This window comes from Struthio camelus, chromosome 5 (genome assembly GCF_040807025.1).
Source record: "Struthio camelus isolate bStrCam1 chromosome 5, bStrCam1.hap1, whole genome shotgun sequence".
In the NCBI taxonomy this organism is placed as follows: Eukaryota; Metazoa; Chordata; class Aves; order Struthioniformes; family Struthionidae; genus Struthio; species Struthio camelus.
Window position 1 is genome coordinate 80,748,522 of NC_090946.1, and position 15,954 is coordinate 80,764,475.

The 15,954-nt window shown below is 50.0% G+C and overlaps 1 protein-coding gene across 4 annotated transcripts in view; it reads left to right on the forward strand.

The window, feature by feature from the left end:
- Positions 1-215: 215 nt before the first annotated feature.
- TRIM9 (tripartite motif containing 9) overlaps positions 216-15,954 on the forward strand; it is an 81,657-nt gene continuing 65,918 nt past the window's right edge. For all 4 annotated transcript variants that reach the window (XM_068947565.1, XM_068947567.1, XM_068947566.1 and 1 more), the window contains exon 1: positions 216-1,125. In XM_068947565.1, coding sequence (XP_068803666.1) covers positions 307-1,125 — 819 coding nt within the window. In that variant the 5' untranslated portion in view covers positions 216-306. The remainder of the gene's footprint in view (positions 1,126-15,954) is intronic.

Consider the following 15,954-nt stretch of genomic DNA (forward strand, 5'->3'; position numbering starts at 1 on the left):
GCCCTGAGGAGAGGGCGGCCGCCCCCGGCGCGGCGCGCCACCACAGCCCTGAGGGGAGCCCCCACCCCTCCCGCCCCGCAGCGAGGACGGGCAGGCGGCCGAGCCAATAGCGGCGCGCTGCCCGCCTCCGCCCGCCCCCGCCGCGGGCAGCGGACCAATAGCGGCGCGCGGGGCGGGGGGAGGGCGGTGCGGCGGGCGGCGGCGCGGCAGTCGGCGCCGAGGCGGCGGCGGCGGCAGGTCGCTCCGGCTCGGTGCTTTCGCTCCCGCTCAGCTCCGCGGCCGTTTGCCGCCGCCTTCCTCCCCTCTATGGAAGAGATGGAAGAGGAGCTGAAATGCCCCGTGTGCGGCTCCTTCTACCGGGAGCCCATCATCCTGCCCTGCTCGCACAACCTCTGCCAGGCGTGCGCCCGCAACATCCTGGTGCAGACGCCGGAGTCGGAGTCGCCGCAGAGCCGCCGCGCCTCGGGCTCCGCCGTCTCCGACTACGACTACCTGGACCTGGACAAGATGAGCCTGTACAGCGAGGCGGACAGCGGCTACGGCTCCTACGGCGGTTTCGCCAGCGCGCCCACCACGCCGTGCCAGAAGTCACCCAACGGCGTGCGCGTCTTCCCGCCGGCCGCCCCGCTGCCGCCGCCGCCGCCCGCCGCCCTGGCGCCGCCGCCGCGCAGCGCCTGCCTGACGTGCCCGCAGTGCCACCGCAGCCTGGGGCTGGACGAGCGCGGGCTGCGCGGCTTCCCCCGCAACCGCCTGCTCGAGGCCGTCATCGACCGCTACCAGCAGGGCAAGGCGGCGGCCCTGCGCTGCCAGCTCTGCGAGAAGGCGCCCAAGGAGGCGGCCGTCATGTGCGAGCAGTGCGACGTCTTCTACTGCGATCCCTGCCGCCTGCGCTGCCACCCGCCCCGCGGGCCGCTGGCCAAGCATCGCCTGGTGCCGCCGGCCCAGGGCCGCGTCAGCCGCCGCCTCAGCCCCCGCAAGATCTCCACCTGCACGGACCACGAGCTGGAGAACCACAGCATGTACTGCGTGCAGTGCAAGAGCCCCGTCTGCTACCAGTGCCTCGAGGAGGGCAAGCACTCCAGCCACGAGGTCAAGGCCCTGGGCGCCATGTGGAAGCTGCACAAGGTGAGCCCCGGCCTCCTCCTGCCGGCAGCCGCGTCCCCCACCGCCCTTGGCGGAGCGGGCGCGGGAGGCAGCGTCAGAGGAGGCTCCCCGTGTGGCCCCAAACCGCTGCTGGCCAGTCTCCGTGCACGCCAGCAAGGAGCTGGCACAGGTTGCCTAGAGAGGTTATGGAGTCTCCATCCTTGGAGATGTTCACGCCCCGTCTGGACAACCTGCTCTAGGGGACCCTGCTTGAGCAGGGAGGTTGGACTGGGTGGTCTCCAGAGGTCCCTGCCGACCTCAACCCTCCTGTGGTTCTGAGCTTGCCGGGGACTGGCCGGGCCTGCGGGGCTGGCCCGGGGCTGCATGGAGCGGCTGCGCTGCAGAGGAGCTGGGAAAGCAACAGGGAGCGATGCTGCTGTAAGGAGGGAGGCGTGAAGCCTCCTCCGGGGGATGCAGCGCCAGGGCACTGTGCAGAAGGAGGGCTGCTGCCGCCTCCTGCACACTGAGTCATTGGGAGGAGGAGGAGGAGGGATGGCAGGCGGGCTGGCGGGCAGCACAGTTGCTGTGCGTTTCGCTGAATGCTGATCAGCCACTCTCCAGCGTGCACTCGCGCTGTCCTCGCTGGAGGAAGGGAGTCCCCATGCTGCAGAAGGGGACGTGACGATTGCTGCGGCATGTAGCTCGGTAGAGTCTGCCCTGCAGCTCCCCTCTCTGCCCGTGCCAGTAACCCCCTACTCTGAGGGATCTGGGGCAGAAGTGACTTGGACGTGGGCCGACAGAGCGCAAGGGGATGCGCTTCATTCCTTGGGTTAACGTTGTAATAATTGCCCCCTGCTCCAGCAAATTCACACCAGCAGGAGCAGGTGGGGAGACCTGTAATGAGGATGCAGGGAGGGAAAGGGGCTCCAATGAATCACTTTCCAGGAACATCTCTGTTTATGTATGTCGTGCTTTGGCATGCTGTGTGCTCATGCGTGGCTCCGTGGAGGGTGCAGGCCACTGAGCTGCAGCTCTATGCAATGCTTTGAGTCAGTGGGTGCAGGCAGGGACAAGCCATCGCTCTTGTTCCTGCCTGGAGTGTCCTACGAGGCTTCCCATGCCTTGCACAGCCCCATTCGTGCACATGTGGTGCAACAGCTGCTGCTGAAGTTCATGGCAGCTCGCGGTGCTCACGTTTGACACATGCATCGCCGTGGCATACCGCAGCGTGCCTGACTGCTGACCTACTAATAGAAGCGCGGGGACTCCCCTTCGTCGGCGTGTTAACATGACACGAGCCATCAGATGCTGCGAGCATCTTCCTCCTGTTGCGAAACCGGGGATGTATTCTCTGAATTAAAATGCAGGTGTCGGTTCTCCTGCAAGAGCAGCCTGTTCCTCCAGTGTCTGTTCCTTCTGGACCAGCTCTCGGTGGAGGATGAAGCGGTTCAGTCCAGCACGCAGCAGGAGAGGAGCCAGCTCCAGCTCAGTCAGCGTTGCTCTCCAAAACAAGGGAATCTAATGGATACCTGGACTTGCCATCAAGTTTGGGCCTCTAACTCTGCTCCAACTTGCACTTGACCTTCCTGCCATGCTTTGGATTCAAATCCCGCCAGGCATTTATTTAGAAACATGTGTCAGCATCTAGACAACTTTATGAGCACATGCTCAGATACTTAAGTTCAGTCCTTGTGATCTTAATTAGAGTGGCTTGCTCTTTGATGAGCACTTAGCTTTTCTTTCCAAATACCTTTCCAGGAAGGAATGTTTTTTCAGTGCGGTGTCTCAGTGATGTAGCCAGCAGATATGGGACCGTAACGTTGTTTGAAACGATTAGTTTCATGCATGTTCTCTTCTCTTCCTGGGAATTAGAACATTAGATCGTGCCTGCCTTGAATCATCTTGCGTTTCTGTCAAAATGCTTTTTTGGTATGACTTAGCAGGAATTGGCAGTAAATCCCTGCACTGTGCTTGTTAGGAAGGGAAGACAGTCAAATGTGGTATTATTACATACTTGAATGAATGATTTCATAGCCAGAGCTGAGAAGCGCTTTCTGAGATGCTGTATAACAAAATCAAAGGGAGAGGCTATTCATATTTCAGGCTTTATCCTAGGTGGGAGTGGGCCTTAGTAACTAAGCCCACTTAGTTGTTGTGAGTTGGTGAACCTCCTGCAAAGTGTCTGTGCGTCACTTCTTTTTTGGGCACACCATAGGACAAGATCGGGCTCAAGGACAGGCCTCTAATGGAAAGCCAAACTTGCCAAATAGGTGACTGTTCTTATTTGCTGGATCTTTTTGATGTGATGTGTGGCTGTAACGAGGACTTACAGCTCTTAAGAAAGAGCAGTGGAGTGAGCTCTTGATTTCTCTTCTGCAATTACAACACGGATCCATGCAAAATACCCGTCATGATACATCTCCATGCTTAATTTTTGACATGAGAAGAATGCGATTCTTGCTGAAGTCTGTGGTGACCTGAGAATGCCTTGATGAGCTGTTGTTCTTGAAAGCTGTATTCGTGAGTCGATATGTTAAATGCCGTGTGCTTTGCCTTGAAAAGGAGACCAAAGAGCTCCTCACAAAACTCTTTGGGGACTGACCCGATTTCTGCTTTGCTCTGAAAGAGTGCTGATTGCGTGGTTCTTGCAGATGATTATTTCAAAATAATCTGCACTGAGACACAATAAAACATAATTCAGGGAGCTAGGATTTCCAAGCTGGACAGAGATAATGAGAAATCCTCTCTCTTGCTATCTTCCGTTCAGGACAGCTGTTGGGAGAAGGGTAGATATTCAGAGAAACACAGAGGAAAATGGGTTTTTAATCTGAATTGTCCCACTTTTATACATATATTGCAGCTGTCTGGATTTTATCCTGACGGGCTGTAGTGGCACTTGTCATGTCAAAAGCAAAAACACAAGATGGAGCTGGATCGTGTGTTCTTTGCACACTCGAGTCCCTCTTGCTTTGCTGGAAAGTGTGTGGTGAGTGTAGGCTCAGCAGTTTGCTAATGATTATATATACAGACAGACCAGAAGGGACCTCGAGGGTCACACAGTCGAGTCTCCAGCTATTTCTAACAGCCCTGAAACCCCATCCATCAACTGATCAAGCTCTGTCTTAAAACAAAAGTGTTTTACCCTTGCTGATACATACATGTTGGAAAGGTCTCCCAGAAGTTCAAGGCTTTTTTTTTTTTTTTTTTTTTTTTTTTTTTGCCTTAAAGCAAGACTCATGAGTGGGACTGTTTTCTAGTCTGACACTGGGAAAACAGACCCTGACTTCAGTGGAAGATGCACAGAGCTCTCAGATCTACTTAAAAGAAGTGAGGTTTAACTGGGACTGCCCAGGCTGAAAACACAAACTGTCCTCTGATCGCAAATCCCTGCTGCGTGTCTGCACAGATTGTGGTAGAGACCAGCCCTATAACAGGGATTTGCACTCTCTGTTTAATCAGCTGTAATGATTGTTAGCAGTCAGTGGCTAATTAGCAGAGGTCTAATCTAGATTTCCACTCATCCAGGCTGTCACTGGCACAGGTGGGATGAGGGATGCAGGGTGAGCTCTTATTTTAGGAATCAGAAAACCTATGTGCTCCAAGCATAACTGTCCAGCTGGTTTGCACATCTGGGGTGAACTAGAGGGTGAAAAGCACTGCTGGTGCCTATTAGTGTCTGTCTGAGGGGTGATGGGCATCAGAGCCAAGATAACGAGAAGGAAGCAGCATTATTCACTGGCTTACTTGGCTGGACCTCCTTTATGTTAGCTGCGAGAGAAGGTTTTGTGGGGAATTGCTTTTTCGTGGCATGGTGAACATACTGCTGTTAGGTCCATAGGAATTCCTTTAGCCCAAAGGGCTTGTCGAGGATATCCAGGGAGTTGCTACTTGATAGAAATCTGTTTGCGTTGTGAAGTAAAATATTTGCTGCTAAAACAGAAGCGGTGAGAATCCTGATCTTTTCCTGTTGCAAGCAATGCACTTTCCCAAGCCTTGGTTTGATCGCCTTCCTGAATCCCAGCACGCTTGCTCCGTCACCTGCCATCTGTAGTTGCAGGATCTCTCACGGCCTTCTGTAGCAATGCCAAGCAACATTCCCGATTGCTTCGTTTTTCTGGTGTCTGTTGCCAGATCCTGAGAGTTGAAAACAAGCTGAGATGCTCTGAAGTCGGAGAAAAGCAAATGTCATTGAGGTCAATGGATTTACACCAATTTGTGTCCGTCTGGGATGCGGAGGCAACGCTGCCTTGCTGTATTAGTCTTGGCCTTTATTTAGAATACAGCTTTATTTCAGACAGCTTTTCCCCCTGCATTCATCTACTGTTAACAAAATAACAGGCACCCATGAATATCCCATTAATCAAAGGCAATTTGGTACAGCAAGTTCTACGAGGCATTCTGGGAGTCTGTGTGTAGCGCTGGATGCCAGGAGACGTCCTCTTTGTTATTTGCAAATGAGAACGGGCCCAGGGCCATCGTGTAAGCTGCTGTAAATCAGTGTAGCTTCATCAGTTCCAGAGGGGAATCCTAAAACACACTGATTTGGGAGAAACATGCTGTGGTGCACCATCTGAGCTGAGGCTCTCCGAAGGCATTTAATGTCTAAATGTGCAGCCTAGCATCAGGTGGGATCTTATCTCCAGTAAGTTCCTATATTCCTTAAATATCTAGATCTTTCCATTCCCCCGCACACAGCTGTCACTTTTTTTTTTTTCCTGGATGCTTTATGAATGAAGACTCCCATTGGCCTATTTTGGCTTTTTTTGGCTGTGTTTACTGTGGTGTTGAGTCAGGAGGACCTCAGGTGAGGTGGGTGAAAAACCAGCCCATGGATGTGCTTCTTGTCTTTCTCTGCTGGAGATTTCAGCAAGTGGCAGCGTGTCACCCGGAGAGCCTCCAGCTCCCTGCGTCCCCAGCCCAGAAGCCAGGAGAATTAGCAACCGGAGCAAAAGCTGCACCTGGTGTTAAGTAAATGACGTTAGAGTGAGAAAAAAAACATTGTTGATTATTTTTTAAGTTTCACAAGATGCACTAGGAGAGCTAACAATGGTGCAGCATGGATGCCGGTCGGAAAAACTTTCGCGAGAGGCTTGTGCTGCTGCTGTCTGTGGCGCTTCTTGCCACTCTTCTGGGTAAACCAGGCCCCGAGGTTCGGATTTTTCAAGGGGAAAACCCCATTTGGTGTCACTTTCCAGAAGCTGGCCTGCATATTATTGCAAAATCCTACTATGCGTCACCACAATAACATGCGATTATTTTGATAACTATAATTTTATAACTTTAATGTTTGGTTAAAGAAAAAAGAAAAAAAAATAGAGAATCTGAGTAGTCTTATACTTTCTAGGGATTCAGCACACATGACTTGGAGATGTATTTGGGTTTTTTTTCCTAAAGTTTGAAGGAATTCTCTAGACTTCGGGGTTTTGAGGGACAGTGCTGGCCGAAGAAACTCGGCAGAGGCTCCAGTTAAAGATCAGAGCAGAATTTCTCGCTAGAAAGAGTAAGACCAAGTTCATCTTGAAATTTTCTTGAGTCGGCATCTGGTGGTAGCAGCAGGTGGGAGCGTGGCGATCCTTGGCTGTGAGGAGCAGTGCCAAACTGGGACACAGCAGATGCAGTATGAACTAAGTTTTGGGACTGCATTTTTGCATCTGGTTAGCCCTTGAATTGCCCACGTTACAGGAACACGGACGTGCTATCAGGCGAACGCTCAGTTCGGTTACAATCAGCGGAAAGGCCTCTGGACGGGACCTAACAGTCGAGGGATTTCTGACCAGCGTTAATTGCCTCTTTCCCTTTCCTAGCCTTTTATTAGCTGAAGGATTGAAAAGCGGGTCAGAACTGGATGTTAACATGGCATGAGCGTTTGCTGCCCAAAGCGCTGTGGGTTGGAGCAGCAGCTGCCGTGGCCCCGTGGCGAGAGGTCAGATCCGCAGCTGGTGTAAATTAGCTCCACTGAAGCAAACGTAGCAGCGTTGAGTCATCTGAGTGGAAGATGGCGTTTGTAACTTTGAACGCCTAGTGCAGAGATCCCAGCCTGCATGTCTACGCTGGGGCTTGCAGTTCAGAAAGGCGGCTTAACTGACTAAACCCTTGGGGAAGTACGAACTAAAGTATTTGCATGAACTTTGGAAGCATGTTGTGTCCTTCAGCCAAAGTGGTTGCTTCCCCCCCCCGCCCCCCGCCTTTTTTCTTTGGTCATGCGCTCACAGGTAGTTCCCTCTTCCCCTGGCTGGCCGTTCTGGGTTTACTCGGTCAATCCCCTTCTCCCAGCATGGTTCCCTGCAGCAGGATTGTTCAGTGTGGGTAAATTAGTGAAGGCGCACGCTTATGTTTGCAGCTGGAGGGCGCATAGTGCATCTGCAGTGTCACTTGTTGAAGCCTTTGCTGTGGGCCCTGGGACTGCAGGCGGTTTCCACCTGCAGCTCTTGAGGTCCTCTCTGGTGAAATCCCTCTGTCTTCCAACATAACGAATATTCCTTGGTTCAAAAGGAATTAATAAAGCTGATGCTAGATGCCACTGTGCGTAGTCCAGAGGCATTTTCATGCTCAGCGAGGCAAGGGCGTTTGCAGGCTTCCTTCGCCGCTGCAAGCGTGGCAGCAGCCCTTGCGGGCCGTGTGAGCTCCCTGCCGGAGCAGATGGCCAGCGCGTGCTCTGGCCGCCTTTCCGCAGTCCTGGTGACGTGCGTTAGCTCAGCAAATGCACTTTTCCAACTTCACCACCTTCCTTCCCCTCTCTTTACCTCTCAACCTTTGCACGTATCAGCTGAAGGGGGTGAAAAGAGCCGCTGTTCTTGGCGCAGCACTTGAGTTGCCCGCTCATTAGCTGTCCAGGGTTTTGTGCCCCTTTCTGCTAGCTGGGGCTTCTCTACGCCAGTGGGCTTTCTGCTTGGGAATGATCTTGCTCCCTGCAGAGGCAGACTCAGAGGGCTGATTTTGTTCAGAAATGCCTTACTTGCGTGCTGTTGTTCAGAAAGCCTTACTTTCCTGTCGAATTTCTTTGACTTTGCTATGGTGTCTCCACTGAAATATAAAAAGCTGGGAAGAAGGAGGATTATCAGGTGAGTGTTTCTTAGCAGACCTGTTTATGGATTTCCAGACCCAGAGGTATTGCTTTGGGGTTAGAGCCGCTGTTTCCTTGCTGCCGTTCCTGGCAACGCCGTGCTGTGTTATCACAAAGCACTCAGTGATTCAGCCCAAAGAAGGGACAGAATGGGAGAAGACTGGAAAGTGTGGCTGCTACTGTTTAGATTGCACTGGGGAAGGGAGAATCGGCAGCATTTCTCTGAGGATGCTGGAAAGAGAAGGGGTGACCTTGTGGCGTTGACCGGAGGTCAGTTTTCCTCACTCTGCTGAGGGTTTGCTGAGGGTGATCCTGGATAAATAACTCGCGTAGCATCCCTTTCTGTCCTCTTTCTCTGCTTTAGACTGCTCTAGCTGTCCCAAGCCGTCTCTTAACAACGGTATGTTTAGCGCTTCTCGTTTTGTCAGCTCCGGCAGCCTGATCATTGTCTAATGTAAATTAATAACCAGGTACCTCCTGCTAAATGTTGAAATATGCTGAGAACTTCCAACAATGCAGAGGGCACCGAAGCTGTCAAAGCTGGGTGAAATCCCATCAGGAACATAATGAGAGCATCAGCTCTCCAGCCTCGCTCCCTGGGAAAGCACTTAAGTACATGCTTAGTTTTAAATTGGAGTCACAGAGATTTAAGGGCATGACTTAAATGCTTTCTTGAGTTGAGGCATAAGGAATGGTAAATTGGTGAGAGGCCTTATGTGCAAACAGCAGTGGATTAGTTCCATGCTGTATAAGGACTTGAATTGTCCCTTGGCTCAGAATGACAGATCCCGCTATCTTTCGTGGGAACACAGCTCTCTTTCTTTGGCAAGGTGCAAGATGGAAGTGTAAAACAAGCCTCAAGGCTTTCACAGCAAAGCTAGTTAAGTCTTAGTCTTGCTCTCTGAGGAAGCAGTCAAAATGTCTCTCCGATTGTCCCAAAATGTATTTTATTGCTATCCCTTTGTAGTTTAGCCGACTGCCTGTTAATGCCACTTTTCATTTACAGCCAACTCTCTGCAAGATCCCTTTCTAGGCAGAGCAGCAGCAGCAGTTCAAGTCACGCTGTTGCATAAAACCACCTCAGGACTCTGCAAAGAAGGGCTGCGCTCAGCTGTGCAGCTCAGAAGTGGCAGAGTTTGTCCTGTATCCATCTTTTAGCAGCACTTCTCCATCTTGACACTGGAAACGAGGACCTGCATGGGTGTTAGGTTTGTGCCATGATCAGCCCACAGCTCTGATTCAGAGCGAGTGCGTAGATACGGTTTCTCATCTATGAGATTATTTCTCACCCTCCTCCAGAGCACAGCAGTTAAAACTCGTTATTGACTAGAAAATCGTATCTTCATGAAGAGTTTAGTTTTGTGTGTCATCTTAAATTTTGCCCTCTGGCTGCTCAGTGGGGATGGAGGCGAGCTGAGCACTGCACCTTCCCTTTTGTTCTGCTAATGGCAGATGACAGCGCAGCTCGAGGTGAGGGCAAGAGGGTTGTTTGATCATATTGATTGCGCATATTGTGTTGTGTTCCTGGAGCTGTGACCTAGATGACTGATCAGTCAATACATCCGTGACTTGGGCGATGGTTAGGCTCTCTATTGATTTCCCATTGCGGTGCCCGACTGGCGGCTGGTGAAGGACACTTTTTGCAAGCAGCTCTGAGGACGGTCCCTCCTTTGTGTCTGGCTGGGAGGTGACTTGCCCGTATCTCCCCTCAGCACATGCTGGGCAAACCCAGCGTGCCCCAGGTTGAGCAGAAGCCCGTTGCAGTTGGTTTCCGGATCCTGTTGCTGTGCCCCAGGGGGCTAGTGGTCCCTTGATGAGATGAGAGCCGTAGGTACGTCCCAGAGGAAGGCCACCATACTGCTGGGCCATGGGAATGTGTCTTGTCATCACGTGATGCCTGTGTAGGAATGGATCAGTTGCAGGGGAGAAAGGTAAGAGGAGGAGAGCTGAGATAGGAGCCCACCCCATGTTCTGAGCTGCTTTCTCCTTTCCCAACTTGCGGCTACAGGACTTCAGCAGTTGGGGGAGAGCCAGGAAAAGTGGAGTGTGATTTGGTAGGGTAAGTTTGACTCCTTGCCTAACTACCGTCAGGAGCAATAGGTCTCTTTCCCGTAGCTATAAAGGGAGTTTAAGGAGCTCTGCTTGGTGGGACTAAAACCCTGCTTGGACTCTCTTGAACTTGAGAGTCATGTTAGGATTTGGGCAGGTGAGCTGGCTCCAGTATTCATCAAATGGCTTCAAATTTCTGGCTGCCTTGGAAAGAGGACAGTTTCTATGAGAACCAGTGTATGTGGCTTTTGTTTGGGAACAGCCTTATTTCTGCTCAGGCAGAAGGTGTTTTGTGCAGCTATCGTGCAGTTCTTGCTAGTGAGCAAGAGCACAGTGAAATACAACAGGAAAAGGAACAAGCAAGCCATGTCTTCTTGGTGATATTCTGAGACTTGCATTGGGAGGTTATCATAGAAAAAATGTCAGAGCTCAGGGAGCTGCAATGCTATTTCGCGTACTGCTTTAGCTGGCTTTTAACTCATGTTTTACAGGTTTGATTTTTTCTTTTTTAGTGTTTTGTAGTTGTCTAAGCGCTACAGCTACATGGTAGATCTTCACTAGAGAGTACGCAGTGTTGGGAAGCCAAGCATGGCTGCTTTCGGGGTGTCAAGAAGCATGGGAAATGAAGTAGTGAGATCATATTTTGTAAGCAAGTTATCTGTATCCCAGTCTCCTGCCATATTGCTTAGCTGGAGTAAATTGACATTCATCAACTCAATGTCTTACTCTCTTAGTGTGATCTGTTCCCTATGACCCTTCTCCAAAAAAAAAAAGGGAGGGGGGAACAGCCTGCTTAAAGCATTAGTTATGTGTGAATTAGTGGAATAACTGATGCAATTACATGATGTTTCTTCTGCTGCATCACTCTGGGTGGGGAATGTGGGATATTTTTTTCTGGGGCTGTTTCAATTCATGGGCTTGTTTGCAAGTCCGCAGAGTCAGGAGACTGCGCAAGTTAATTTGTGATAATTAGCACAGGTTATCTTCCGGCAGGAGCACGTGCACTAAGCATTTGGCATCTTGGTTCATCTTGTGATGCGACAAAAGGAAAGTCGGGGCAATAATTTATGTCATGGCTACAGCAGTCTGCACGTGGTCAAATAAAGGACCTTCCTGCCATATGCCACAAGCCTGGCTTCAATAAAGCTGTAAATTGCTGCAGTTGTCATGAGTCATGGCGAGTCCGAGAGTCTTAGGTTCTACAAAACCAATCTTTGGCCCCCCAGGGATTTGGGAGGGAGGGGCGGTTTTGCAGTTTGAGGCCAGCCAGATGAGTCTGGAAATGCGAAACGTGCGGAACTTCCCAGTCTTTAAGATACGGCTATGGCCTCATGTGGGTCACGCCATTCTGATGCCATTGACCTCAGTGATGTCTCCTGCCTCCATTCGGTACGCGTGATGAGAACTGACAGAAACCCAACGACTGACCTACATAGCCTTGCAAAATTGGAGAATTTTTTTTGGTTTGCGTAGCTTGAGCGTGTGACACCTAGCTGGCACGTGAAGCATGATATGACCACACGGCAATTCTTCCCACGTCCCTGCACGTGCACTCTCCTCTGCAGTAGTGAAGGTAGTTGCCTTGAGAAACACTGTTTAGTAGATTATAAGACAAGATGTCCACAGTCAAAAGCGTCAGTCACATCTGAGACATTTCTTTGTCACCTCATTGAGTATACAGGATGCTGTTAGCTGATGGTTACTCAGTAAAGTCTGTGCTATCAGTAGCAGGCATCCGAGTGCTTCATCATCCCCCTCGGTCCTGCAAAGGTTCCTTGGTTTTCTTGCATTTAATTGGGTGGAAATTCCCTAGTGCAGACAGCAATTATATTGTCAAATGAAAGGAAAGGTGCTAGCCAGAAAATAAGTGAGTTGAGCTCATATTTAATCAAGAAGCTGGGACTAGAAGGATGGGATACTGGAACCTTTCCGCATTCGGCGTGCGGCCTGGTTGTTTCCAGCAGAGATCACCAAGGCTATCTGAAGGTTGCCAGGCAGTGTGATTTATTCGAAATTGTCTTCAGGTAGGCAAGCTAGTCATGGAATGATTCTGTTCTGGTGAAAGTCTTTCATCCATTTCTAAATTATAAGCAGCAAAATAAGTACAATCTAAAAAGAAGGCATTCAAGGAGTAGAGTTCATATTTACGCAGTCGCCGTGTGCCGAGCTGTTCCAGAAATTGCTTACGTCGCAGCAGGGTTTGTGTTTCACAATGCCTTCCCTTTCCCGTTCCCAAGAAAAACATCCATTGTACTTAAATGTGCCCAAAATGCATTTGATTTAAATTAAGTATAATGAAGCTTACAGGACCCACGTCATCAGCTGGTGAGAACGTGTATTGCAGCGTTGAGTTCAATGGAGCTATGCTGCTTTAGGTTGTCTAAGGCTTCACTGTAATATATGAGCTATTAATAAACGTGTGCTTGCCAGGGATTTGGAGCGGAGTTATGTGCCTAATGACTGTCTCTATGAAAAGCTTTTAACCTCAGCAAAATGTTTACAAAATCAATTTTTATTATATTGCAGTCATTTTGTTTAAATAGACAGTTTACTTGGTTTGGGGTCTCCGAGTTGATTTGCTGTTATGATCTGAAGGAGCCAAGAGATCTCTGAATATAAGTAATGTCACAGATGTGTGTTGAGAGTGTAATTTAAGGCCAGATTCTGCCACCTTGCTTCATGCAAAGTGGTCCCTGCCATCAGGAATAACTGTATTAACTTGAAGCGATTTACTCCTTCAGGGTAAGGTCAGTGGAATTTGATGCTGAAAATTTATATGCAATTGGTAGGTAATTCTTATAACAATTTATTGCATTTGCAATTTTGCATGTGCATAAATACATTAATCTACCTCTTTCTTGCTGAGAATATTTTGAAAGTAGATAGCCTCAATGACTGCATAACTCTGCAGTAAAGCATTGATATTTATTCTAAGTCAGAGTAGAGATATTAATATTTTTAATGTCCGTGTTCAGAGTGACAGATAATAGTTTATAGCCTATAATTAAATACCAGTAACATCCCTGGCCCTAGACAAGGCAGGATACAGTCAGTCTTTTCCCAGAAGATGATATAATCCAAGTGTGACAGGCAGAGAAAAGGACTGCGGGGCAGACAGGCTTCTTTGTTGTGCTCCTGTGAAATGACTTTGGCTCCGCGCAGCGTTTTCACATGCTTGTGCGCTTTTCTGAGCGGGGCTTTAGTTATGTGGGCTTAAGTTTAAGCGAATGCTCGAGTTGCACTGATTTAGATGCCTTGCAAAACTGACTGTTATTTTGGGGCTGTTACAATAGGCATCATGAAATACGTTCTTCCTCCCACGGTTCATCCTTTGACATACAAACGCTGCCTCAGTGGCTTTGCCCGGAGAAAGTGCCTGTGATGGCTCAGAGCCTGCAGCACCGTTTACTCCCGGAACCGCTGCGTGCTCAGCACGTGTGTTTTGTGGCGCCTTTACTGGGAGCCCTGCAAGCCCCCTCCCAGTGCTCGAGAGAAGGAACAGAAGGACAGGCCTAGGTGAGCTCTGCTAATGAGCTGATTTTCGCTTGTGTCCTTGAAATCGGTTATTAGTTTAAATAAAATTGTAATTAAGAGGCAAAAACTTCAAGGATCGAAGCTGCAACCTAATAACGTACTTTGGGATTTCTCCTTGGGGCTTCAGGAGCGTGGCTGGATATGTGACCGTTCAAAATCCTTGCGCGCCTAAGCTGCAGAGGGAACTCGGGGGCAGCGGAGTCAGCTGGCCCCACAGCAGCGGCGCGGATCATCGTTAACCCAGGAGAGGTGCAGTTTCCCTGGACTTCCCCCTCTTAAGAAACAGGCCCTGGCATTTTCCTTCTGTAACTTACCACCTAGCTTTGCAAAGTGCCTTTGCTTAAAAAAAAAACAACAAAACAAAAAAAACCCTTAACATTCTAGTATTACATTAGAAACCCTTGTTTTCTGTGACAGTTGTGCTCAGAGCCTTTGACCTTTATCGCTCCTGAGCTGTTGCAAGCAGCAGCTGCAGCCTCTTCGCGGTCGCAGTGCTTCAGAGCCAGCAGCGCAGGGGGTGAGCGCAAGCACGCGTGCTGGCCCGTGCAGCACCCCATCCCTGGCTGGGACATGCAGCTGGATGGTGCAGATGGGACAAAGCATGCAGGGCAACACTAGGACAAGCCCAAGCTCCTTCTTGGCATGTTAATCCTGGAACCAGAGAGCCTGAGGGTCTTGACAGGGACACCCCAGCTGCCTGGAGAGTGAGCTAATTAAGAGCAGGGCTAATGAGCTCAGGCAGAGCGCTGGGCTAATCCTGCTAGACTAGGTCTCTTCCTAAGCTTGAACCTCTGTTGGGTTATGCAGGGTGAATGCTCCAGCTCAGACATCTGTAGGAGTCTGCACACTGCTCTTTGCACCACATGAACATCCCTAATGAAGCCATGCTGGTCAGCAGGCAAGGAATGGTTTCTGCTCCCTGCTGCTCTGACTTGCTTCGTGGGCGTTACAGCAGAAAACCTGAAGGAGGACAGGGATGTAACATCAGGTTTGGGTGCATAGAGCTGCTCACGAGGGTGGAGAAAAAGCTGCTTCCTTAGAAAATCAAGAAACAGAAAGGCAAAAGTCATCAGTGCCAGGCCTGCAGTGGCCTCTGAACAACAAGGAGCCGGGCGTGGATCACTTGTGAAGGCCACACAAGCAAAGACCAAGAGTTCCTGCTGGATATTGCAGGGAAGACCCAGAGGGGCTGTGGAGGGGCACAAAGAATCATTGGTGACAAGGAAGGGAGATGGTCTTTGCAGCAGTATTTCAAGGATGGGAACAGAGTAAACTTGCCTTTATAGAAACTGGAGTAGAAGGTGCGGTAGGCAGGGTGCCACAACAAGAGACTCTTTTGGCGGAAGGAGATCAGCTCCTTGTGCCTCCATTATTCCAAGCCTTCATACAGCCAAGCCCATGCAAGAGAGAAACGTGAACTTTGGGCATTAGTGTATGTATAGGTCAAGCCGCCTGATGCTCTTAGCCTTTGATGCGACCAGTAGCTCCTGGCTGGAGTATTTCTATAGCAGAAATCTATTTGTGCTATATTCTCATAGCATCTTTGGACGCTGACAGGCTGCTTGAGAGCACTCCTGTATACGTCTGGACTGCTGCTTAGCTGCGTCTTGTCCTGGGCAGATATCTTTGCTCACCACTGAGTTCCTTGCTGCGCCAAACCAGAATTAAGTAGCAGGAGGAGTGAACTTATCTCTGAGATTGACTTTCGCTGCTCATCCACATAGCGCAGCAGCGACAGGGAGAACAAAGAGCATGTTAACAATCTACTTCCAGCTCCTGCCAGCACTTCCTGGTGTGTTTGCTTTCCACACCCAGGAGGTCCTCTCCCATTCCCTTTAAAGTTTGTTTGTGTTGCGGCAGAGCAGGAGGTGTGAATTCAGGGGTCCCAAGATGCTACTTGTACTACCGCTGCGGGTTTGCCAGCTTAGTGCTGCATTTGAAACTGAACTTAAAAATATTACTGAATCTCCTGTCTTGCCAAGAACTCCAGATCCTTAGAGGGCAGGTTTAAAGAGACAACTTTTCCCCTTAAGTTAAAGCAGTGACTTAAAAGACTCGCGGAAGTGGAAAGAGCGGTAGGGAGTGGGGCTTTTGCTGACATCATGAAATAAGAAGGGTCTCTGAGTGCCTGTCAAATACAGATTGCACAAGGTATCCAGAGACCCTTTTTTTTTTTTTTTTTAATTCTATGAAGGAGATACCAGTGTTACCACTTTCAAATGTGT